This window comes from Rhinolophus hipposideros, assembly GCF_964194185.1.
Source record: "Rhinolophus hipposideros genome assembly, chromosome: 20".
Taxonomy (NCBI): domain Eukaryota; kingdom Metazoa; phylum Chordata; class Mammalia; order Chiroptera; family Rhinolophidae; genus Rhinolophus; species Rhinolophus hipposideros.
In genome coordinates this window covers 31,469,918-31,495,674 of record NC_138066.1, presented here as the reverse complement: position 1 = coordinate 31,495,674, position 25,757 = coordinate 31,469,918, and the positions used below count along the sequence as shown (strand labels likewise).

Genomic DNA, 25,757 nt, shown 5'->3' with positions numbered 1-25,757 from the left:
AGAGAGAGAGAGAGAGAGAGAGAGAGAGAAATAGAACAAATGCCTCTCCCTGGAGGGCTGCAACCCTTGGGCCTCACCTCCCAGGTGCGAGGGAGGAGGGGAGAATCTCCTCTGCATGGCAGAAGGCTGGGCAGGCAGGATCTCGTCCTGCTTCTATCAAAGCTTTATCGCTCCCTCTGAGCCAGGCAGCTCTGTAAATGTGAGTAATTCCAGATTAACTCTTATTTCTGCTGACAGCTATCAGCCACACATTGAAAGCTGGAAATTGGCATAATGAAGCTGTTTTAGTTAATGGGTCTGACTGAGGCTGGGGGACACCGCCTCGGCTGCTGAGATCTGATCCCTGGGTTGGTGGGGGAGGGGGCCAGCACTTCTAGGTTTTCCTTTCCCAGGCTTCAGCTCGGGTGACCTGAGCGGTCTGGGCTTCAGTCTCCCGCTTTGTGGGGGTGGGGGCTGCTGACAGCACTGCAGGCACTGGCCCATTGGGGCTGAGGTGCCAGTGGGATTAAACTACGGAGTGGACTGCTCCCTCCCGAGATGGAGGGGGTCTGGCCCAGGTGTCTAGAGGCAGCCTTCCCTTGGAGTTGATAGGGTAGGGAAGCCAGGCTGCTGAGTGGGGAGCCGGCCCCCTGGGGGGTGATGAATGGGCACCATCAAGGTGTTTACATGGCCTGCTGCTGCCTGCCCTGTGGGAGCTCGAAGGGAGGAGGGAGGGCGAGGAGTGGGAGGGGCTAGTGGCGTGGCCCAGAGCCTCCTTTCTGGTGCTGCCCTAGGCAATGTTGTCTGAAACCCTGGTGCCAAGAGGCGGCACGGACTACAGGCTCAACCAGCCTGTTCCCTGCCAACCACCCCAAACAGCCACCCCAACCCCACTCCCTTGAACAGGCCCAGCACCTTCAAACCCCAGATTTCTTGCAACCTTAATGGCAGCTGGCAGCCCTCACACCTGAGAGCTGGGGGTTGGGGGAGGGGATGCCAGACTGCTGGGCGATGGACCTGGGGGCTTTTTCCGACCTGTGTTTCCTAAGCTGGTGAAACCTTTTCTAATTGCTCTTTTGGACAGAAATGACACCTCTCCTTGAAGCAAACACCTGGTTTGATCCTTTTGGGTATGCAATACTGTCAATTTCTTTTTCCTCTGTCCTCCTTGGGTGGGGAGAGGGGGGTGCTTATAGAGCTGTCTTGTGTGGTGTTTTTTTTTAAGCAAAACTGTACAAAATTCCTAGAGTTTTGTCACCTAGACCTGCAGATTAAGCTTTTATATTTTTATAAAATTCTGTAGCTGTCTATTCCGTAGCGAGGGTGGGGGATTTGGGAAGGGGGCTCTGGGCCTTTTTTTCTTTTAATTGTTGGTGGATTCTGGGGCCGAGATAAAGCTAGAGAGCTAAACTACTACCCCCTCCCCTCCATCCCAGCCCCCACCCCCACCCCGCCAGGACCCTCCAGAGTCAAAGTGGATATATGGGGGGAGGAAATTGTGGCTTCTCTCCCAACAATGTAAAATCTTTATCAATGAGGGAAACTTGTGTCCCATTAAAAGGGTTTTGAAATGGAAATAATGATGATACTGAAAGTTAGCAGCAGTAATAATAACGGTGATGCTAGCCTCTTGCTGCTTGTCTGAATGGTTATTTGATTCTGCTCCAGGATATATCAGGATGGGGAGTAGGTAGAAGGGTCTAAGGCTGGGGTGGAAAGGGGCTGGTGGGGGCAACTGGTCTTGGATTAGGGCCTCCAGGGTCAGAGTTGGAACTGGCCAGGAATTAAAGGGATTTGGGGGCTTTTGGAAGTCAGAACATCTACCCTGGCACTTCTGGTCTCAGCCTTCTCTTTGGGGGTTCAAAGAAAATTGTGTCAAGAACTTCAGGCCCGCATGTCGGGCTTGGCTGCTCCTGTTAACTCTACCACAAGACTCCAGAAAAAGGTCTGTCTGGGGGTGGGGGGACTAGGAGGAGGAGTGAGCTGAGCTGGTGCTAAAAACAAACCTGAGGCTCATCTGAAGTCTCTCACTTACTCCTTGCAACACCCTAGCCAGGGACATATCATCGCTCTCATTTTTCCATGAGGCTGTTGAGGTTAAGTGACTTGCCCAAGGTCACACAGCCAGGTAATGGCAGAGTTGGGATTTCATCCTAGGTCTGGCCAACCTCCAGCTCATTGGCTTCACACTGCCCTAGCCTTTTCTCATTGTGGAGGGAATGGGGGCATAGTGCAAGGAATCCTGCTCACAAAGTGATTTGCCAGGATGGCCTTTTCCAAAGTAGTCACATTTGTGTTCACAGAAAGGTACAGACAAGCTCCCAGCTTGGCATACTCAGAGGCTTAGAGAAGCCCACAGCCCTCCACCTTGCATGGGGAGATTCAACTATAAGAGAAGGTGTCCCTCAGCTCTAGGGACACCCCAATGGCTGGCCAAGGCTGGCTCTGCAATCACCCAGTTTCCCAGGAACCAGCTTTCCCTGATATCCCAGAGCACCTGCTCTCCTCCTCTTCCTCCCACTCCCTTACCTCTTCCTGTCCTCTCCCCCTGCCCCACCCAGACCTCTCCCACTTTCCAAACAGCCTTTGCCTCCATCTTCCTGGTCCCCACGCCTCACAGCCCCATACCCGACGGCCTCCTGTCCACTCTCCTGGGCCAATTGATCAGCCCAACCTGTAGGGCTGGCTACAGCAGTGCAGTGATAACATCAGACACCAGGTGGCAGCATAAGGCACCTTCACCGGGCGCCACCCCAGTGCCCCCTCTGCAGAGAGACCAATCCAGTGAGAGAACCAATGCTGATGGCCACCTTCTATGGGTAGGTGCCCTGCATCACACCGCCCCCCCAAAAAAAGGAGAAAATGGGCTCGCAGGGTCCAATGAAGGACTTGCCTGTGTGTAGGGAAGACTGGCCTTCGGAGCGTTGAGCCATGGTGCCCAGGGATCCTTGCCTGAGGCCAGTGAACCAGGACAAATTCAGGACAGAGGTTGCCAGGGGGGAATTAACTGTCAGAAAAGAGGTTAGTTGTGAGCTGGAGCCCTGCTTTGAGGGCACAGAAGGGCAGGTCGAAGAGGTGGCAGCTCCAGCGAATGGCCAGGCAGGAATTCTGCCAAGGAACTTGGGAAGTCTGTGTGTCTTAGCCCTGGTCCAGGTGTGGGAACTGCTGACTGTAGCCCATGGAGCTAATTAATTCTTCTTGTCTTGAAGATTCTTGAATCGAGCACAGCAGCCAGTGCTCACATTCATGCCAAATCCGATCAAGTGCAGGGTGGAGACAGAGGGCAGCTTTGCTGAGGCCAAGAGTAGGGCCAGTGTGGCCCTCACCAGGCTGGGTCTGGAGGAAACAGGAGAGAAAGGTTGAGCCCAGAGTTTGGGAGCTGGAGGCTGGATTGGAGGTGCTCCAGGCCTTCAAAGAGCCAAAAGGGGCTCAAAGAAATCGGGCAGTGAGCAGAGGGGAGAGCTAACATCCTGTCTTTGCTATTTCACACTCTTCCCCCTGTCATGTCATTTCCCACCTGACTCTCCCAATTTGCAGCGTTTCCTGTCCCTGGATCTCCCTGTCCCCGCCTTGCTCTGCTTTCTGCTCTCTGCTGTCATTCCTACTGGGAACTGTACCTTGCAATTATCTTATCTTTCCATCTCCCTGCCAGGAAATCCCCGATGCTGGGTTCCCCTGGGATGCTCACTGGCAGGGAGGGACAGCTCATGCTCTGTCCAACCTTCCTGGAGATGCAGGCAGTTGGGGAGGGAGGCTGGGGCTGGGGGGCCACTCAAGCTGGGGGAAGTTCAGTCCCTCTCTCTGCTGCAGCCCAACCCACAGCTTTTTACTGCTCATCTCAGGAGTCTTGAGTTGGAAACATCTTGGTTGTGAAAACTAAAAAGCAGAGTAGACAGTGCCCACTGCTGGAACTGTGCCTAATAGCACAGTAGCCTTGTTACCTATGACCTCTTGTTAGGACATGAGATATTTGTTTAGTTAGTCAACAAATATTTCCTGAGGATCAACTTTGCCAGGCACTGTCCTGGGTGCTGAGGATACAGCCAAAAAACGAGACTTGGTCCCTATCCTTAATCTGTCTGCCCTCTTCTGGGAGAGGTGAGCGAGACAATCAGTGCATACAACACAAGGAGGGAAGGCTATGCAGAGGAATGGTCCCTAGCCCAGAATTTCAGTGGGGGAGGTTTAAGGAAGGCTTGGGGGTAGAAGGCTTAGGGAAGATTTCAGTGAAATCTTCAAGGATGAATAGTTTGCCAGGTGCAGAAAGGAAGGTGAGGCATGGGGGGGAGAGTAGCCCAAGTAACCTTCAAGGTGGGAGGAGGGCATAAGTGCAACAGCTGAGGATATAGGAAATGCATCCTGCCGGGGAGGCTGCTTGGAAACAGCTGGCATTCAGGAGATGTGGAGTTCATCCTGCCTCTGCCATGACAAGACATCTCAAGGCCTCAGTGTCCTTGCTCTGTTGAGAACAACCCAAACCATAATACCCTTGGAACATTGTGGTTATTATTCAAGGGCTGTGTGGAAGGGGCCACATTCCATGCGGGGCCAGGAAGGGCAAACTCTCAGTGCCTCAAGAGAGATGGGAGAGGCGAGGCTTGCCCAGCACTCCCACCCACGGCCACCAGCTTGAGAAGGGCTCTACAATGGCAACATGAGAAGGTTGGGGCCAAAGGACATGGTGCTGCAGCCTCAATGCTGAAAACAGAACCCAAGGGCCTGGCCCCAAGCTAGAGTTCTAACCATTGGATACCCTGCCAGCTCCAAGACTAGTGTCTTGACTGGGAGCCTTGGCTGGTCCTGGGCTCCCCATTTCAGGATGGAGAACTGCTTGGGGAGCTCACTTCCCGAATGTCCCTGAAGGAAGTCCCCGTCTCCCTAAGCCCTCAGTCAGCCTTAGGCACCAGGTTCTTTGGTGCCTTAGAGAAGGAATAGGAGAGGAGAGAGAGGCTGGAGATGCGTAGACCAAGGCGAAAACACCGGGGCAGGAGGTGCTGGTGAAACCAAAACCAGGGCTAGGGGAAGGGTTGGAGGACAGTTCCCAGCTGCTCGGGCTGGAGAAACCAGGGCTGGGAGAGATATTAGATGGCATCTTGTCCAAGTTGCTTAAGAAACTGAGTCCTAGAGACATCAAGGGGCTTGTTAAGGTCACACAGTATACAAAAGGCACTGCCCAAGGCATGGTTGGGGATTGAAGGTGACTCAGTGGATCCCTGCCCTTGGGGACCTCTCAGACTGGCCGGGAAGGCAGACTTCACAACTAAATATAACCCAAGGCATACTGTGACAAGAGTATGAAACCTCTATAAAGTCTTTGGCTCAGCCATGGGGGTGAAGGGGGTGACCCTGTGAGTGGAGGGGAGTAGGGCAGACAAAAGGCTGAGAAGACTTGCCCAGTGGAGGGGAGAAGCACCTATCCCACTGCCTGGGAAGGGGGTGCCTTGTCCACCCTGCTCCCATGCCGCACCCCATTCGGACTCCTATCTCTGTTTTGATAACCCATGGCTGAAGATACTTCCTTCGGGAGATTTCCTGCCTGCCCAGAGGAACAGGTGGTGGCTGGCTGCTATTTATCTTGCTGGTGTTTGCCCACGCCTGCTGCTGAGAACAAGTGCCAGGGAAGGGATGACCAAGGTGAACTTGGGCAGACCCTGCAGACAGAGACAAGGTTGGAGAGGTGAGGGCAGGGGAGAGAGAGACCAGGAGGAGCAGCTGTGGGGGTGGGTGGTTGACATTTCTTCTCAGCCCCTAGAAGGGATAGTGAAGTGGCTTTTTGGAATTTTGTTAGGGAAGAGAGTGTGACTGGGGGAGTGAGAGATGGAGGGAGGGATGGAACCCAGAGTGGCCAAGCTGGGGCAAGCAGGAGAAGGAGGTCACTGACCCCAAACCCATTTTACACATAGGGAATGTAGAAACTCAGCTTTAGGAGGAGGGTGCTAAGGTGAGGCTCTTCCTGGGGCCTCAACTGCCCATCCCCCATCCTGACCAGGCTGAAGTGGAGGAAATGAGCACAGGTTGGGTGCCTACGAAGTGTGCCCGCAGTATGCTTGATGCTTTACATACCTTTTCCATTTAATCCTCAAAGTAACTCTACGGAGGGAGGTACTGTGATTATCCCTGTTTTACAGAAGTGGAAGTAGAGGCACAGATTGGCGCTGAAGCAACACCCACAAGCTCAGGGAGCCACAGAACCTCAGGAAGGCAGCAATTTAAGGTAATCATAGGAAGCCACCATCTGGATGATGCTGGGCCACCCGCCCCGCCCCCCCTCCTCCGGTATGTGTACACACATGCACATTATGTGTGGGTGTCTGCCGGTTCTCTGGCAACTTCTGAGGAGGGGTGGACTTCCGGATTGTCTGCGTACACACACTTTTCCCATTTCTCCGATAAGGAGACTGAGCTCCAGAGAAGAACTTTTCGAGGATCTATTCCCTGAGGGAATAGGTACCGCTCCTCGTCCCCTTGGCGCATCGACCCCCGCAGAGTTGCGCGCAGTGGGAGCGGGTATGAGACCCTGGGAAACAGACCCTGCTCGGGTCCTATCAGCCTCAGTACCAGGAAAAGCATCCCTCCTGCGCGTCTCAGTGGCCACCCGAAGGGGCTGTCGCTGTGTTAATGGCTCCCTCCTCCTGTCCCAAAGTCCCTCCCAGTGCCGCAGCTCCTGGGAAGCTCTGTCGTAATCGCCGGGACACGAGAATTCAACCCAAAGGGCCTTGGGGTAGGGCTCGGCGGGCCGGGCGGGGCGGAGCGCCGGGCGGAGGAGGTTCCAAGAGCCCGTTGCGCGTCCCGGGCTGGGTTGGGACCACACTCGCCTTCCTGGCTGCCGCGCCTCGCCCCCATGGACACCCTGTGCGGCTCCAAGTTTTGGGTAAGGAGGGGTCCTGGAACAGAGGGCGCGCACCGGCGAGCCCCGGAGACGGCCCGGGGGAGGGGGCGATTCAACGCCGGGAGGGCGTCTGACCGCGCCACCCAGAGCCAGGTCCCTCACGGCGTCCCGGACCTGCCCTGCCCTCCCCCGCCTCCTGGAGAAGCTGGGGAGGAGAGGCAGTAGGTTCCCGCGGGCGCAGTGGGTGGAGTCCTGGAATCCAAGGTGCCCCTACTTGCCTCCTCGCCCCTGTCCCTGACCGCAGGGTGCAGAAGGGGCATTTCCCCATTTACTACGGTCCTGATGACCCTGGGCTAGGGCTCAGTTCCGCACCCCCACAGCGCCCCGTGGCCCAGGGCATCCAGAGCTGCTATTCAACCAGGTACTTTGGGAGGTTGGCTCTACAGGGCTCTGCCCTTCTTGGAAAGGGTTCCTGCCACCTTCTTTTCTGGGGGCAAGAGCCACGGAACAGCAGGTGGTCCTCAATGGCCTGGCCTCTGGAGGGAGAGGCAGGTCCTTACAGGTACAGAATCCCAGGATTTCCTGGTTCACCTCTCTCCTTCTACAGATGGGGAAAAGGAGGCCCAGAGAAGGGAAGGGACTTGCCCAAGTCACCTAGTTAGAAGACAGGAAAACTGGAGTAGAAAAGCAGGTCTTTTGACTGACTTCCAAACCCCTTTCTAAGACATCAGGCTGCTGACTCCAGCCACCCAGCACAGCTCAGGTACATTAAGTGTACATGTCTGAAGCGCTTTCTTACAGTTTTCAAAACTCACTCACAGCAGCGACCTTGATCTTCATTGTAGCTCTGGGAGGCAAGTAGTAGGGTGTCTCCATTTTATCATTGGGCTCAGATTCAAAGGGCTTGTCTGTGAGCTAGCTCCAAATCTAGGGCCTCTGGGGCCAGCCAGATGGCTCATTTGGTTAGAGCAAAAACTCTCAGTAACAAGGTTGCCGGTTCAATTCCTGCATGGGATGGTGGGCTGCGTCCCCTGTAACTAAGATTGAAAGAAAAAGAAAAATGCGGGGCCTCTGCATCCCAGTCTCTAAACCTTTTTCCCATTTCGAGTATTTGTACATATGTGTCCTGTGTGTGTTACCTATGGGTGTGTGTTTGTGTGGGTGTGTGTTATAAGCATGTGTATACCGTCAGGAACCCCACTCGTGGGCTGTTTGGGATAGGCTGTGGGGGTTACATGGATTTTTGAAACTTGGGGCAACGGCAAACCTGTAAAAAAGTACCTTTGAGGAATCTTTTTCACTGGGTCACTAAAGGGTAATCAGAGATGGTGCAACTTCTTTGCATCTACCCTTCTTGTCTAGCCCCATATGAATCCCATCTGTCATCCAGCCTGGTGACAAGATCACTTGTCACCAGAGTCTGGAGGTAGCACAGTTGACGCTTGAACAACGCAGGGGTTAGTGGTGCCAACCACCCGTGCAGTCGAAAGTCTGTGCATAATTTAAGTTGGCCTTTTTCATACGTGGAATCCCAACTGTCAGTGGACCCTCAAATAGTGTGGGTTTGAACTGTGCCAGACAATTGAACTCAATGGGTCAGTGGAGCTGAGTGTGTCCATTTAAAAAATTCGGTGTATAAGTAGAGCCGTGCAGTTCAAACCAGCATTGTTCAAGGGTCAACTGTATTTCTTTTCACTGCCCACTTGAGCCTGGCTGGTGTGGCTGTGGCATGGTCGTGCCGTCTTGGGTGGACAGGCAGACGACTTACAAATCAAGGGCGCAAATGTGTCCAAACCTCAAGTTCAAGGGCCCCCTGTTCCTGGGTGGACAGTTAACCCTGAGAGCTTAGGACTGTGCAGGGACAGGCTTTAAGGAACTTGGAGCTGGGATACTCAGGCCTCCCTTCTTATTCCAAGTTTAGAGTAATCCTTTGGCTCTACCCTCCCATGATATTGGGGAATCCAAGAGTGTCAGAGCTTGGGGACTTGGAGCAGCTGGCCTAGCCCATCATTGTAGAGTTGGGGAAACTGAGGGCCAGGGAGGGAATGGACTTGTCAAAGTCACACAGCAATCATTTGCCAAGTGCTGGACTGGGAAGCAGGACCCCTGCGATGTGGTTCCAACTTTGCCATTGCCTGACTGTGCTCTATTAAGCTTCTGGTCCCCCTTGTTCCTGAATGTCCTGTGGCTTATGAGGTATATATACCTTCTATGAGGACCTCAGGGTCCATGGGAGTCAGTGCATCTATCTTAGGCCCAAGGGATGAATGCCATGTGGGATGTCAGCTTGGATACTCAAAGGACAAGGAAACTGACTACTCCTCTTCCTTTACCCCGGTTTTCCATATTATCTTCTTGGCTCCTGAATGCTGTTGTAGGCTGCACCCAGTGTGGTGGGGAGAAAGCAGGAAGGTTCCCAGCCCATCCTCCGAGGGTTTGCAGAGCTGAGACAGGGAGGATCTGAGGCCAGGAGGCTAGAGCTGTAGCCTCAGCTCTAGCTCAGTTACCCAAAAGACCTGGAGCTCTCGGCTACTTATTTTATGTTGTGCTAGTTTGCACCTCATTTGCATTGTGTAGTAAATTATTCAGGTATACCTGCCCTGAATCTTTTATCATAGGGGTCTAGGGGTGACCTACCTTGTGGGAGGTAGTTCAGGGCAGCCAGAAAGTACCTGAGCTGGAAGTGGAAAGGTGGGGAGTGAAGAGGTGGGGGTAGGAATGGACATGATTCAGGTTCCTCTGAGCCACTTGTTTATGAAGCATTTTCAGTAGCTTATCCTCACAGCCTCAGTTTCTCCACCTGAGAAATAGGAAAATAACCCATCTCCTAATCACCTCACAAGATTCTTGTGGCGATCAAATGAGATAGGGAATGTGAAATGATTCTGAGAACTGAAAAACTCTCTATAGGTGACAAGATGTGATATTCCTGGGAAGAGGAATGAAGAGAAGAAAAATGAGGTCAGAAGAGGGTGTTAGATTTGGCAAGACCTACAAGAAAGCGGCTGGCAGAGCCATTAGGCCATGGGCTTCCTTTCCAGCTGTTTGCTGGGGATTTTGTGGCTAAATCCATCAGCCTCAGCCCCAGACGAATGTGAGGGTAGCAAACTCAAGGGGACCCATGGGCCCTGGACATTTGCACACACACCATGCACTAAGTGAATGGTTTATCTGTTTGTTTAAATCTCTCTCTCACCTCTACCTACTTTTGGGCAGATAACCAACATTTCTGACTGAGCCTTGCTAGTTTCCATAGATATAAATTCCAAAAGAATGAACCGTGACCAAACTGCCTAGGGCTCATGAAGCCACAGATGCCTCTAGAACAAAGGTGGTCCCTTTGCTGTGCCTCTTTGTCCCCCGCCTGGAAGATTGCTCTCTGTTCTGAACAGCACCCAGGTGGTGAAGAGAGTGCATGGAGAAGGGCCTGGGACTTTTTACCCTCAGGAGATCTTGACCTATATGCAGAATGAGTCTTGATCTGATGGCTCCAAGAAGCTCTTGGGAGGCTGATGAGGGCTCAGTAACCTGAAGGTCCTGACCATGAGAGCTGTCCAAAGATGGTGCTGATTGCTCGAGAAGTAATGAGCTCCCCATCCCTGGGGGTGAACAAGTACATGGTTAGTGATCACTTGGTGGGGATGCTGGAGAGAGGATTGAAGCCAAGGAAGGTGTTGGAGTACCACCCTGAAATTCTGTGACCAATTGGAAAGAGGGAAGATGTGGCCAATAGGAGATTGGCTGGTTCCTCCTCTGAGATTTCCAGATCTCTCTTTCCCTGGCTCTCTCCCCACTTTAGACATGGAGTTTACTTAGTAGCAGCTTTGGTAAAGGCCTATGGGTTTTTCACTGGTTACCCACCCTAGGGAGGGAGTGGAACTCTAGTCCCTCCGGGGCTCAGCTTCCTGTGTCTCCTGCTCTGTTCTAATTAGTCCTATGCTGTCACTCACTAGCTGTGTGACTTTGGGCAAATCACTCACCTGTCTCTGAGCTCCAGCTGGATTTAGGTGTCTCTGGGGCCCCCTTGAGGTCTAGTAGCCCAGTGCTGATTCTGGGACTCAGCCTCAGGCCATGATTAGGGCCCTCCAAAATTTTGGGCTCCTGGGTATCATGGTCTTTCCAGGCTTCCTCTTGGATTGCTGCCTAGACTGAGTAGGTGGTCACTTGAACAAAACTCTGATTTCACTGAACTTTGACTCTAAAAGATAATGACATATGAAGCTGTGGGGAACTGGTAGAAGCAGGGCCCCAGAGGTAGGCAGGTGGGCACCAAAGCTCCCCACCTCAGAAACCCAGTCTTCCCTGCCATGCCAGGGTTTCTAGAACCCCCCTCTCCATCCCAGCTGAGGGCATGGAAGCTGGTTCTGGGTGGCTTTAACTTCTGAGCTCCTGGCCCCTAGTCCCTGTGGCCCCAGGCTGGCTTCTTCCCACCCTGCTGCTCTGCCTTGACCCCTGGACTTAGGAAAGGAAGTGAGTCAGGGAAGTAGCATTTGGGAGTGAACTTTGCCAAGACTGCCTACTGGACCCCAGACTGGGAAATGGTCTCGGAGCACCAGGCCTGTCCCCAGGGAGGGAGGTCCCCTCGGGGAGTACTGGCTGACCCACTCACAAGGCAGGGTCAGAGTGCTTGGGCTGTGTCTACCCCTCCCTGGTGGGACTGTTTCAGGGGCAACAGGTGGAGCAGGACCCCTGAGAGGGCTGACACTTGGAAGTGCTGGGTGGCTGGGCCTCCCCTTCCCCCACCTAGAGCTGTTTCCCATACTGGGGGAGGGGGGGCTAATGGGGGGGAAGCCAGACCTCAGATTGGATTTCTCCTTCTAACTGGATATTCAGGTTTCTAATCCAGCAGCAACCAGAACCCCAGCTAGTCTGTTACTGTGAGATGGCAGCCCCTTCCCCTCAGCTCTGTGAGAAGAACCACAGCAAGGAGGTGATTTGAGAGGGGGCTGCAAAGCTGAAAGGAGATTTTTAAATGTTTCAGGTGATCTGGATACATGTGTTCTATCCCCAAGGTGGGATGTCATGCTGGAGCCCTATAGAGCACAGAGAAAGTACCACAGAAGCCCATGGTTTGGAGTGGGGATGCAGGAGCTAAACTTCCTGTATTCAAGTCCTGATATCAGCCCATGTGAACTGGGGCCAGTCACTTTCCAGCCGTGGGTGGGTCTCAGCTGATGTGAACATTTAATCCTGGAATACAGTGGTGTTCAAATAACTGGCAGAGTTTGTGGTTTGGCCAGTCCAGCCAGGCCTGTGGGCTGTAGACCGGCCCCGCACAGCCAGGCTTTGCCCCCCACCCCAGGCCTTTCCAAAGGCTGCTGTTTCAGACATGGTAGGTCAGTGAGTGTGAATGGAGATCGGAGCCCAACCTCGCTCTTTCTGCGCTTCCATTTCTGCTGAGATAAATGAACTTGTCAGTTGATACTTTCTTCCCCCTCCCCCACCCCAGAGGATTAGGGAAGTAATTACTCTTCTCAGGACAGAGGCTGTCAGCAAGCCTGGGCAGCCATGTGGGGGTGGGGGTGGAGGGCTGGCTGGGAAGTCCCTGACAGAGCCATGGCCTAGGTGGGCAGAGGGTACCAGGGTCCTCACTCCTACCTGTCCCCTGCTTGGGTCTATAGGGTTTTCAGCCTCCGTGCCCCTGAAGGAGACCCTGGTGTGTAGTCTATTCTAGGTGCCACACTTTATCAGCTCCATCCAGCTGTTTAATGGCATTATTAAGGAAAGTGTTGTTGCTGTGGGAATTGTGTGGGTGACAGCTGCAGAGAGAGGGGGGTGGGGAGATGAGGTCAGAGAGATGGGGGAGGCAGATAATGAGGGTCTTGAGGGCCATGTGGGAACTTTGGCTTTTACTCTGAGCACAGTGGAGAGCCCTTGGTGGCTTTGAACATAGTAGCATGGTCTGGCTTAGATTTCATAAAGGTCTGCCTTTAGCTGCTGTGCCAGGGCAAGGGGCAGGGGTGGAAGCAGGCAGACTAGAGAGGGGGCTATGGCAGTGATCCAGGTGAGAGAGTGGGGCTCAGGGAATCGGTTGGATTCTGGAGGCATCAGGGAGAGCCAGATGAAGTTGCATTTTTTATGGATAAGAATAGTTGAATATAGTACTCTCATCTAGTTCAGCCTGATCATTTGAAGGTAGAGAGGTCAGGATTTGCGGAAAGGTTGGATATGGGCTGTGAGAGAAAGAGAAGAATCAAGGGCAATTCCAAGGAGCCTGGCCTGGGACAAGGAAGGAGTTACCATCCATCAAGGTGTGAAGGCTGAAGAGGAGGGCATGGGCGGGAGTTCAGTTCTGGACATGTTGTGTAGGACATGTCCCGTCGATGTCCTAGCTAGGGCTCTGGGGTCAACAGTCTAGGGACACAGGCATAGATAGGTACCCGCTGTCTTCTGGAGAGGGTTCTGCCCGTTTGGGACATGCTTATCTGAAAGAAAGGAGCCCGGCTGGACCTCCTCGTGGGTCAAAGCAGCTGCCTGAGTCCTTACACACCTAAGATCTCTTGGTTGTGGCCACAGTCCAAGTTACCTGTGCAACCGAAACAAGGTCCCAACAGCCTGTTGCTCCATCACCTACTTTCCCAAGCGTCGCCCTATTTGAGTCAAGGTGCTTTGTTCATTCTCTCCCCTGTGGGGAGCTGGCCAGGACGCTGTCGTTACTCTCATTATGACTCACACATGGAGACTGAAATGCAGGGAGATGAAGGAGTTCGCCCACGGTTCAGTTCCATGGCTCAAAAGTGGCCGCTCACGTGGGGTCTTCTGTATCGGGGTTTGTTTATTCTTGTGGCCTCTCCCTGCCGGCCTCAAAGAGCCGTGCCAACAACATGTACACCCGTGCATGGATTGCCTTTCATGCCCTTGTACTCGGGCTCCCTGTCAATCAACTCATAGACCATTTGTGGGCTGCTCCTGCATACCTGGCCCTGTGTTGGGAGTTGCAGGGTGTGGGGCAGGAGAGGAGAGAAATAGGAGTAGGGCCTGGTGTCTCTCCTCACAGTCTCATGTCGCTTTAGGAAGGTTTCACAGGTACAGATATAGGTGGTACGGGGTGGGGCGAAACCCCAGGTTGGCATCACAAGGCCTGGGTGCCTGTCCCAGACCCCTACTCCTTGATGTCTGTGAACGTGTTGCCAGATCAGGTGGAGCCTGCTTTCTCTTTTGCAGGCCGAGCCTAATATTGTTCGTCCTCTCTACGTCTGGAAGTTGTTCTGAATCAGCCAATCAGTTAATGACCACACACGTGCTGCCATTAAGTGCCAGTGAAATAGAAGGGGCCTTTATCACTCTCGGGTAATAGTCACTTACCTGGCTGCCAAGGCCATGTAGGACAAAGGAAGGAAAAGCCCGGTCAGAGGCTGGGGTGCCCCAGAAAGGCTTCCTGTAGGAGGTGAGGCTTGGGCTGGGCCCAGCGGTGGGAAGTGCACTGCAGGCTTAGAGGTGGCCTTGGGCAGGCTATCTGGATGGCAACTAAGTAGATGAGATTAATGGGATGTCTGAGTTGAAAGCAGGGTGGGGCTGCCATTGACCGTGTTATGGATATACACATGGGTCCTTTCATACAATAGACCACTTTGCAGACATGAGGATGGCGTGTTCCTACTCACTCTCAACCCCAAGCGTGACACCCACGAGCGTAGTGTTGAGTGACAAAAACCAGACATAAAAGATACATACTGTACAATTTCTTTTATAGGAAGATTCCCAAATGGGAAAAAGTAATCCACGTGATTAACAGTAAGGATCACATTTCTCTGGGGTGAATAGTGGCTGGGAGGGGACACAGGGGGCTTCTGGGTGCCAGTAATGTTTTGTTTCTTGATTTGGGTGCTGGTTACACAGGTGTGTTCAGTATGTGAAAATAACTTGGGCTGTGTACTTAAGATGTGTGTGCTTTCCTGTATGTATATTATACTTGAATAAGAAATGTTTTCAAAAGGGATAAAAACAAAACGAAACATGGGCCAGGGCTGGATTAGCTGTGTCGGCAGCCCTCCTCTTGTGGTGCCTGACCAAGCCGAATGAGGTGCCCAGCTCTGCTGTGACCCAGTGCCCAGTCCCACGCCAGCATGCCAGGGGCTCAGCAGGAGTTGGTGGGTCCTTTGCTCATATTCCTTGAGCAATTACCGAATACAGGGCTCTAGAGTACACGATGTAAACCTCTGCTCACCGGGGCTTGAGTGAAATGTCCCAAAGCCGTGTGTCCCTGGACTGCATGGTGTCCAAAGGCAGGGACAGGTTTATCCTGGGTATGCCCAAGCTACTGCCTGACTCATAGCAGACCCTCGCCAAAGCATTGTCAGGTGGAAGACCGATGCTCCCAGAAGGTGGCTCTCTCAGTAGATGCTGACTTCAGAGGACGAAGAGTACTCAAGATGGAAGAGGTAGATGCTAAGCTGGGCCCACCACGCCTTCCCTGTAGTTGTTAGGGTTTTGGTAAATGGAAGAAAGACGGACCAGGTTGAGCAAAGGTGTAGGAATAGGAGTCTCAGAGCCAATGTCGAGTGAAGTGAGCAGGAGGAGGGAGCAGTGGGAAGAGAGGTGGAAAGAGAAGGCTGTAGAGTGCTTGGATTTGATTCCATAAGCAGCAGGAGCCTCTACTGGGCCTGAGGCAAGGGGCACAAAGCTGCATTTCAGGGAGGGTCGTCTCGCAGCAGTGGGCCAGGGCACTGGAGGGCAGACAGCTGACCCGCATGGGATTAAAGAGTAAAAGTAAGGTGAGTAAAGGAAGGTGGGCTTTGCAGATCACTCCATGAAATATTTTCTTAAGATGGGAGAACTCAAGCATAAACATAGATAGTTTAATCATTCCCATAGATAGATAATTCAAGTCCAGCTGGAGGTCTTGAAAGCCATAGCGACATGCTTGGACTTTGTCTTCTAGGCAGTAGGGAGACACTGAAGGTTTAGAGGAAGGGTGTAAGATTATCCTTTCGTTCATTCATTCATTTATTCAATACATATTGAATTTAACTTATTTAAGCAAATTTTTGCTGAGCACCTACTATGTGCTGGGCACTCTATTATAGGATACATCACTAAGTGAAATAAAGATTCTTTCCTTCCAGGAACTCACATGCCAACTGGAAGAGATGAGAAAAAATATAGTAAACTACTGAATTATATAGCGTGTTAGAAGGTGATAGATACTACAGAGAAAAAGAAAAAGCAGGGAAGGGTAAGGAGGGTAGATTGGGAATGCTGAAGGTGGTCAGGGTAGGTCTCATTGAAAAAGGAAGATTTAAGTGTGCTTGAGGGAGGAGTGTTCCAGGCAAAAAGAACAGGAAATGCAAAGGCCCTGCGTCAGGAATGGGCCTGGTGTGTTCAGAAACAGCAAGGGGGTCATTGGCTAGAGTGATGCAGGAGAGGCAGTGAGACAGGTCAGAGGCTGGTGGAAAGGGACACTGCACAGGTGTCACTTACAGGCTCTTGTAGGGGTGGAAAGTGGAGATGTCCAGTAGGTAGCTGGACATTGAACTGGGGATTTGGAAAGTGGTGGGCTGGAGAGATAAACTTGGGAGTCAGTAGCATGCAAATGAGACTAGATGAGATTGCCAAGGGGGTGAGAGCAGATGGAAAAGGAGATGGAGAAGAGGAAAGCACTGAGCCCTGGAGAACTCCAATGCCAAGAGGGGGAAACTGGTGAAGAGACTTAGAAGAAAAGACCAGGGAGTAAGGGGAAGACTAGGAGAGTGTGGACAGGAATATAGACCCCTAAAGCACAGACAGGCAGAGACGAAAATCCCATAAGAATTACCTAGGAAGAGGTGAGAGCCTGAGCTGGTAGGATGGCCAAGGGGCCAGGTGAGAGGGACCAGCTGGGAGATGTTATCCTCCTAGTGTTACGCCTGAAGAAAGACTTAGTGTCACACAGTTTTAAAAAGGTAGAGCTGTCTAAGCAAGAAGGGGGAAAAAGATGAGTTGATTGACGGTGTTGGAGGAAAGAATCTCAGTAAAATATGTTTGAATGTATAACTGCCTCTCTTTCCAAAAAGAGTTATAGTCAACAACGAGAGGGGGTCTTGTCTGGACTCAGTGATTCCCCAGTGATTCTAGCACCAGGCTTTTGGTGCTAGAACCCAGACAGTTCTACACAAACCGGGATGGTTGGTCACCCTAAGCTTGGTAATTTACAACGCTCTCTCCACATCCCCTTGCTCCTTTGCACTCACACCCACCCAGTGAGGTAGGTGGGGTGGGGATTGGCCTCCCTCATTTTAAAGGAGAGGCCACACAGGCTCAAGGAAGCTCCCTGTCCCTTCCTGGGAGAGGCTTAGACAGGAAGTGGGCTCTTCAATCCTATGTTACTTTGATAAAATAAACTTAATTTTAAAAATGAGTAGAAAACTAGAATGACAGAGAGCAGATCAATGGTTGCCTGGGTGGGATGAACTGTAAAGGAGTAAAGGAAACTCGTAGAATGATGGAAATATTCTCTATCTCTCCTGTAAGAGTGGTTTCGCAGGTGTGCACCGCTGTCAAACCCATTGGATTGTGTGCTTTAAATGGGTGCAGTTTATTGTACTTAAATTCTACCGCAGTTCGAGAGAGAGAGAAAATATGAGGAAGTGGGGGCAACCACAGCCTCCTAGGAGAGTTCACAACTCACAGATGCCTGTTTGCACACTTACCCTCTCTCGTCTTCGCACACCTTCTGACCCCCGTTGTGCATGGAGCGTCTCTGTGGTCCAGCCTCCTCCCTTGTGGGAAAGCCCAATTCTGCAGGAGGCAGCCACAGCACTGAATTGTCCCCTCTGTCCCCAGGACTCCAATCTGTCGGTGCACACAGACAACCCGGACCTCACGCCCTGCTTCCAGAGCTCCCTGCTGGCCTGGGTGCCCTGCATGTATCTGTGGACCGCCCTGCCCTGCTACCTGTTCTACCTGCGGCATTGCCACCGGGGTTACATCGTCCTCTCCCGCCTCTCCAGGCTCAAGACGGTCAGGGGCTCAGGGCTCAACTTCGGGGGGAGCTGGGACCTGGGGGGAGGTTCCCCAAACGCAGCAGCTGGACAGGGTTCCCTGACCTCACTGCCCGGTGCTGGGCACCATGGCAGCTTGCCAGGTGGGTTTGTGGCCAACTCAGGGAGTCTCTGTTTGGGGAGGTGCAAGCAGATTTTCCATCCAGCCTCTCCCACCATCGAGAAGTTTCTGGCCAGCGCCCAGCCCTCAGGCCCTCAGGGCCAAGACCCGGCAGGTCTGGTGGCTTCAGGAGCAAAGAGGGACTGTCCCTACCTCAGGATGGAGGCTCCAGCATGTGTCCCTTTTGTAGGTCTTGGGTATCCTGCTGTGGTGCGTCTCCTGGGCTGATCTCTTCTACTCCTTCCACGGCCTGGTCCACGGCTGGGCCCCTGCTCCTGTCTTCTTTGTCACCCCTTTGGTGGTGGGGGTCACCATGGTCAGTGTGGGGCCCGGGAAGCTGAGTGGGAGAAGGTCTTCCGTGGGTTTGGGGATTGCAGTGGGGGAACCATGGACTCTGAGGAGAAGGCTGGACACTTTAGCAGTGGAAAGAGGAGGGGGTTGCCCCCAGAAACATCTGGCCACACGGGATAGAGAGGAACAGAGGTAGGTCCAGATGTGTGTGTGCTCTGGCCCAGCCTCCCCGCCCTCCCTGCACAGCTGCTGGCCACCCTGCTGATCCAGTATGAGCGGCTGAAGGGGGTGCAGTCCTCAGGGGTCCTCATCGTCTTCTGGTTCCTGTGTGTGCTCTGCGCCATCATCCCCTTCCGCTCCAAGATCCTTTCAGCCGTGGAAAAGGTAAGGGGAAAGGGGCACCTGCCTGGTCCGCGCTGCTAGGAGGTGACCTCAGGGCTCAAGGTCACTGCTGGGTCTCAGGCTCCTCCCCTCTACCCCTCTGTGGCTCCCAGGACCTCCTCTGTGGCTCAGTCCTTTTTGTGTTGTTCTCTACTTGCTGTATCTCTGTCTGGAAACAGACTAGTGGGATGTAGGGTGGTGGGGGTGTGGGGGGTAGGGGGTGCTGAGGACCGCTGTAACTCAGGGGAATGGAGTCATTATTGGATATTTGTGGGAGTGCAGGGGGCTGTGTTGTAGCCGCCTCCACCACCAACTGCAGTGTCTGACAGGCGTGTCCGCTAATGTCCGTGTAATGAACACATGTGTGCAAACAAGCATGGGTAGTTCTGGCTTTACCTGGAAGTCCCACGATCTTTTTCTTCCCACCTTTCTCAATTCCTGGCCTTCCTCTTGATCTTTGGTGGTGGTGATGGCATGGGGGTAGGAACGCTGAGGATCAATCCAGCATCTCCCCATTTCTCCATCTGAGGGGAGGCCGTCAAGTATATTCATAAGGCTTGGAATCGCCCACTTACTCTCTGTGTGATCTTGGGCAAATTCCTTAGCCTTTTGGAGCCTCATTTCCTTAATTGCCAGCCAGGTGTCATAGATTTCCTTGTCGGCAGGGTTGGACGTGTGATGCAGGTAAGGAGCTCAACACGTGCCTAGGGCAGGGCAAGCCCTTATTGAACGGCAGCCCCTAGGTGACCCTTCCCCTCTCTCCGAATCCTCTGGGTAAGGGACCCAGGTGCCCTTGGGGGCCACCTCCTACCCTGGAGGAGCCTGACATTCTGATGTTCTTGCCCGTTGTCCTCCCAGGGCAAGATCTTGGACCCCTTCCGCTTCACCACCTTCTACATCTACTTTGCCCTGGTGCTCTCTGCCTTCATCCTGTCCTGCTTCATGGAGAAGCCACCATTTTTCTCCCCCAAAAACGTCGATCCTGTGAGTTTTCCATGGAAGCCGGTGGTAGTTGGGGTTCCACGCCCACTCCTAGCCCTTACCGGCCTCCCACATCCCTTCCAGTTCATCCCTTCCATCTCCAGGTCCTCTCCACAATCTGTAACCTGGGGTTTGGAGCTGGAAGATGTGGGGGCCTCCTTCCTCTAATCTGCCTTGAGAGGGTGGTAGGCACTCCTGATTTCCCCCATCCCCCTCTCACCTTCTAGAACCCGTGCCCTGAGGCCAACGCTGGCTTCTTCTCCCGTCTGTTTTTCTCGTGGTTCACAAAGTGAGTTTGCTCTTCCTCCATTCATCCTGGGCCAGAGGGAAGAGGGTGGGAGATAGAGAGAAAGACGGAGGAAGGGGAACAGGCTGGAGGTTCAGGAGCCTGAGGAACTGGGCTGGGCTGCCCCCCCACCCCATCCCAAACCCTCCCCCCAGCAGGCAGCGGGGCTGGTGAGGCTGGGGAAAGCTGTCTGGGCTGAGGGCTGAGTGCAAAGGCCAGGCCTGGCCCCGCTCTGATCCCAGGCCATAGGCCAGCCCTGCACCTGGCAGGCGATGGGGACAGGCTCAGGGACTGGAGGGAAACTGTAATTAGTTCCAAGCTTTTCTGTCTGGGGTAAGCTTGCAGCTTGTCATCTCCTTGGCCACCCCTCAAAGCAGCTTGAGCAGGATAATTGTGTCTGTGACCTGGGTGACAGCTCGTTAACCATGCTGCACTGAAGAGGCACCTAAGGCTGGGGCTCCATCCACCTGGCTTTGCCCTCATCCCGGGTGCCAGCCAGCATGGATTTCATCACCAGGCCCCAGGAGTCAATGGGGCATCTGGGGAGGAGGCAAAGAAGGGGCGTGAGGTAGGAACTTGGGGTGGGAGGCTGTGACCTCCCACCCCACAGCCTATTCACTGTGGCAGTAAAGGAGACCCCTCCCTTGGCCACAGCACCCTAGGGAGAGCCTCCTTTCTGGAGACCCTGGTCCTGGCTATAGGCTGCTAAACTCTGATCCCATGTGGGGCCATCTGCCTGCCTCAGGATGGCCATCCTCGGCTACCGGCGTCCCCTGCAGGAACAGGACCTCTGGTCTCTGAACAAGGAGGACCATTCTGAGGTGGTGGTACAGAGGTTGCTGGAGTCCTGGAAGAAGCATCAGAAGCAGACGGCACGGTGAGGCCCTCCCCGTCCCCACGCCCCGCCACCCAGCGCCTTCATGCACCCAGGTCTCCGGAAGGGAGGCTGGTTAACCTGGGATGACACATGGCTTGGTGTCGGTCAATAGAAGAGCAGGTGCAGGTGGCCCTGAGGTAGGATCTGAGACCAGCTCTCCCCCACTCGACTGAAGCCAGAGAATGGCTGCCACTTTCGGAATACTTACTCTGCCTTAGGCACAGCACTGAGCACGTAGATGAACTCAATCTCCAACAGCCCTATGGTGTAAGTTCTATTATCCCCATGTTACAGATTGGGACACTGAGGCACAGTGGTTTAATGACACACCCAAGGTCCCTTAGTTGGTGGTGGCGGAGTCGGAATCCACACCCACCTGTCTGGCTCCGCTGCTCTTACCACTGTGCCACCCTGCCTGACATGAAGGGTAGACTCTAGAAACTTCCCTCAGGAGAGGAAGGGCTGGGGGAAGAAGGTGGAAGCCGGCCTCTCCTCTCATCCTGCTTCCTCCTGTCTGGAGGTGGGGGCTGGAGAAGATGACCCTCCAGCTGAGACTGGCAGTCCCCTGTTGTCTCTGGCCAACTGCCCAGTCAAGAGAGCTGGAACTCCCAATTCTCCTTCCCTGCCCACTTCTGACCCGAGGACTGACCCCTTCCCTTCCCGCCACAACCAAGAGTTCGGTGTTTGTTCTGTCAGGAGCCGACTGGCTGTCAGAGAAGCAAGGGACTTGGGCTTTGTCAGCAGTGTCTTGGGTTCCATGGCTTCCTACGGTTCCCCCAGTCTGCCTGGGCACCCCTTCTCTCTCCTTCCCTCCTTGCTTAGCTCCCTGGTGATGAGGCCACTTGTCTCCCCTGCCCATGGTCCCTTCCCTCTCAGCATCCTCCCTGGGCAGGCGAGAAGCTGGGCATTGCTGGGTTATATTTCTCATACAGAACCTCATGAGGGGTTATACCCCTCATCTGCCCTAGAGCACCTGGAAGGTCATGTTGTCCATCACTCACCTCCCCCCCCCCGAGTCCTGAGAGCCATCTCCCCTCTCCCCACTGCTCTCCAGCATTTGGTTTCACGGGTGCCTATTCCTACTCACTGCTCCTTCCTCCTGGACCAGACACAAGGCCATGGCGGCACGTGGGAAGACAGTCTCCAGTGAGGATGAGGAGTTGCTGGGGGACCGGCCCAGGCCCCGAGAGGCCTCCTTCCTGCAGGCCCTGCTGTCCGCCTTTGGCCCCAGCTTCCTTCTCAGCATGTGCTTCATGTTGATCCAGGACCTCCTCTCCTTCGTCAGCCCACAGCTGCTCAGGTCTCACCACGCTCCTCCTTGCTGTGGCCCTTCCCTGGGCAGGGGGGCTGGCTGGCTGGCCCTGAGGACTGCGCTCAGACGATGGGACAACATGTAGTGAAAAGGGCCCCAGACCAGGAACCAAAGGGGCTCTCCCCACTGTCTGTGTGCCCTTTGGCAGTGCCAATGCCTCTGCACCTCAGTTTCCCCCTTCACATCCAACTTATATTAACCAGGTACATCCTGTGTGCCACGCTCCCTGGTGGATGTGTTAACCAATAGTCTCTCTTAAATCCAATAGAGGTGGCCCTATTCCCATTTTACAAATGAGGGAGCAGAAAAACTGAATGAAAAACAGTAACAACCAAAGAAACAAGTGAGGAAGCAGAAATTCAGAGAAGTGAAATGACTTGCCCAAAGGCTCACCGCTGACAAAGATGGATTTGAGTCCAGGGCTCTGAACTCCAGCTACTGTGCTCTTTCCACGTGATAGGCTCCATCATCTGTCACAGGAATGGCTTGGACTTGAAGGAGGTCTGGATGAGAGGGTGGGAAGGAGAGCTGCCTAGCAGCTGAGCCGCCAACACTTTGCCCCTCCATTCAATGAATGTTTGTGGAGCCCCAGCGTACCAAAATGGTGTCAGATGCTAGGGATACAGATATAAATAAGATGTAGTATTACAGTCTTGTGGGAGAAACCAATGTAGAAATCCATTAGAGTACCGTGCAGGCAGAGGTGTACTCAGTGTGTGGACAATGCTGGGAGGGGTAAAGAAGCCAGCTTGGGAAGGAGCAGGGTACACTTGCCAGTCAGGGAGGTTATCAAGTTTGGAAGGACAGCAGGAGTTAGTTAACCAGGTGAGGAAGGAGGGGAAGACGCAGCCCAGGCCGTCACAAAGGCCTGAGACAGCATGTCTCAGGCACTCCAGGGATTTCTGAATGCTGGAGGAGAGCGTGACCAGAGGGAGAAGCAGAAAAAAATGAAGGGAAAGGGGGAGAGCTAAGGAAATCCTTGAAAGATGTGCAGCCAGGGAGGGGCGTCTGGTTTGCATTTTGGAAGGATTCCCTGCCAGTAGTGTGGGCGATGTAGGACAGGTGGCCAAATGGAAGTGGGCCAACCAGGGCAGACAAGAGTCCAGGCCAGGAATGAGGTAGGATTCAGAAGCTACTCGGGAGATGGGGGTGTGCCAGGAAGAAGGAGGGGTCAAGGGTGACTGGGTTCTGGCCTGGGTAACTGGAGGATGCTAGATCTTTCTCTGAGATGATGACCTCAGTGGGAGGAGGAGCCTGGGCTCAGGGCAAGGTGCTGAGTTGAGTCTTGGCCACACTGAGCCTGAGGTGCTGGTGGGCCCTCCAAGCTGAGACTCCCAGCTAGCTAGCGATTACATTTTCTGAGGCATGGGGTGGAAGCCCAGGGTTTCATATCTGTGGCTAAGCTTTGCCAGACAGCCCGTGCAGAGGCCCCAGCCAGAGCCCTAGGGAATTCTGACAGGTAAGGGATTAACAGAAACCTACCTGGCTTGGAGGGTCCAGAGATGGAGGAGCAGAGCACTTCCAGGACAAGACGTGGCCTCCAGTGAAACAAGGTGGCCAGTAAAATAGAGCCTGAGGAAGGCAACGTGGAGTTTGTTAGTGACTTCCAAAAATAGAGGCTGAGATAGAGGGGAAGGGCCTGAGAGCCGGGCGTCTACTCTAGAGACAGGGGCCACAGAGATCTAGGAGCTTCCTGTGAAGAAAGGTATCGTAGTTTCCTGTGGCTGCTGTAACAAATCACCACAAACTTTGTGGCTTAAAACAACGGAAATTTATCCTCTCAAAGTTCTGGAGGCCAGAAGTCTGAAATGAAGGGGTCGATGGGGTTGGTTCCTTCTGGAGGCTCTGAATGAGAATCTCTTCCATGCCTCCTGGCCTCTGGTGTTTGCCTGTAACCCTGGGCATTCCTAAACTTTGGAGTAGATGCATCATTCCAATCTCTGCCTCCATCTTTACATGGCCTTAGTGTGTGTGTGTGTGTGTGTGTGTGTGTGTGTGTGTGTGTGTGTGCAAATCTCCCTCTCCTGTCTCTTATGAAGACACCATCAATGCATTAGGGCCCACCCTACTCCAATGTGACTTCATATTGATTATATCTGTAAAGACCCTACTTCCAAATAAAGTCACATTCATAGGTACCAGGGGTTAGGACTTGAACATACCTTTTTGGGAGACACTCTCAACCCACAGCAGGAGAGGCCGGGCTACGAGTACGGAGGTAGAGGGGAGGTTTCTCCTAACATGGAATAGACTTGCTCATGTCAACCGGAGAAGGGACAGCACTGCCAGCAGAGATGAAGCTATTGAGAGTCAGGAGAAAAGGGGGCAATGGTGGAGCATATACCTGAGGAGGTGAATGGGATCCAGGGTTCAGGGGGACAGGATCAAGACTGGAAAGCCAGAGGGACACCTCTCCTGAAACAAGAGAAAGGGAAGAGGGCAAGTGTTGGGAGGGAAGTTTGTGGTTGGTGGGGAGTTCTCAGTGGATAGTTAAGTGGGAAGACTTAAGTGGGTAGCTGCGGAGAGGGGCAGGGAGTGGAGACTGGCTAAAAGGTGAGAGAAGAGGTAAAGAAGGCTGTGGGAGTAGGTGGGTTAGGGCCCTAGGAAAGGTCACGGGCAGCACTGGGGCCAGCTGATGTTGGAGAGAATGGATTTCAGGGACAAGAGTCTGTGTGCTCATGCAGTGGGCTCTGAGCGCTCAGTAGCCCAAGATAGGGCATAAGACAGTCGAATCAAGGAACATCTGGCATTACTTCCTGCCATGTGGTCCCAGGAAGCAAGAACGTTAGGAAGGTGAGGCTGGTGGTAAAAGTGATAGGACTGGGTGGTGGGGGCCACAGTAGATAGAAAAGGATTTGAAAGTGAAAGGGGGCAAGGATGGAGGATCGTGGTCTTGAGGCAACACCAGGCTGTGTCCCCCTGGTCTGGTTGGGGGAGTGGAGGGCCAGCAGCCCTCACCTGAGAGGTTTCAGAGGTTGGGGCAAAGCAGAGGCTGAGGCTGAAAGGAGGGCAGTAGTAGAGGGTAGTAGCCCAGGTAGCCCTCCCCACCTTCACGCCTCTCTCCTGCTTTTGCAGCCTCCTGATCAGATTTATTTCAAACCCCACGGCCCCCAGCTGGTGGGGCTTCCTGATAGCTGGGCTGATGTTCGTGTGCTCCTTGATGCAGACTGTGATCTTACACCAGTATTACCACTGCATGTTTGCCATGGGGTTGCGGCTTCGTACGGCAATCATAGGTGTCATCTACAGGAAGGTTAGCTGGAGCAAGGCCCGGGGTGGGGGGAGGGGCTGCGAGGCTGGCCCTGGAAGCTTTGGAGAGGCTCACAGGCCCCGTCCCTCCCTTGCTGCCCACCTGCAGGCTCTGGTTATCACCAGTGCAGTGAAACGTGAGTCCACTGTGGGAGAAATGGTCAACCTCATGTCAGTAGATGCCCAGCATTTCATGGACCTTGCCCCCTTCCTCAACCTGCTATGGTCAACACCTCTGCAGATCATACTGGCCATCTACTTCCTCTGGCAGGTGACTCTTACACTCTGACCTCTGCCCCCTTCCTCTGACCTTGACTTTGCTGAGAAGGGACAAGAGAGGGTTATTCTGGGTCAGCAGGGGGGCTACGTAATGGACACAAGTGTTTCCCTAGAGGCTGGGGTTGGGGGCCATGACTGTGAAGACGCTGGAATCTTTCCGGCCTGGGCGACTATCCTTCTCGAAGATCCCAGGGGAGGAAAGAGGGACTAGGGG

The 25,757-nt window shown here is 53.5% G+C and overlaps 1 protein-coding gene across 1 annotated transcript in view; it reads left to right on the top strand.

Moving 5' to 3' along the window:
• The first annotated feature begins 6,718 nt into the window (after positions 1-6,718).
• Positions 6,719-25,757, top strand: part of ABCC3 (ATP binding cassette subfamily C member 3) — a 42,523-nt gene continuing 23,484 nt past the window's right edge. Inside the window, exons 1-10 of the mRNA XM_081027663.1 lie at positions 6,719-6,850; positions 17,570-17,746; positions 18,078-18,203; positions 18,425-18,562; positions 19,418-19,543; positions 19,768-19,829; positions 20,572-20,703; positions 21,812-22,003; positions 25,091-25,268; positions 25,374-25,535. Of these exons, the coding sequence (XP_080883789.1) occupies positions 6,821-6,850; positions 17,570-17,746; positions 18,078-18,203; positions 18,425-18,562; positions 19,418-19,543; positions 19,768-19,829; positions 20,572-20,703; positions 21,812-22,003; positions 25,091-25,268; positions 25,374-25,535 (1,323 nt within the window). The 5' untranslated portion in view covers positions 6,719-6,820. The remainder of the gene's footprint in view (positions 6,851-17,569; positions 17,747-18,077; positions 18,204-18,424; positions 18,563-19,417; positions 19,544-19,767; positions 19,830-20,571; positions 20,704-21,811; positions 22,004-25,090; positions 25,269-25,373; positions 25,536-25,757) is intronic.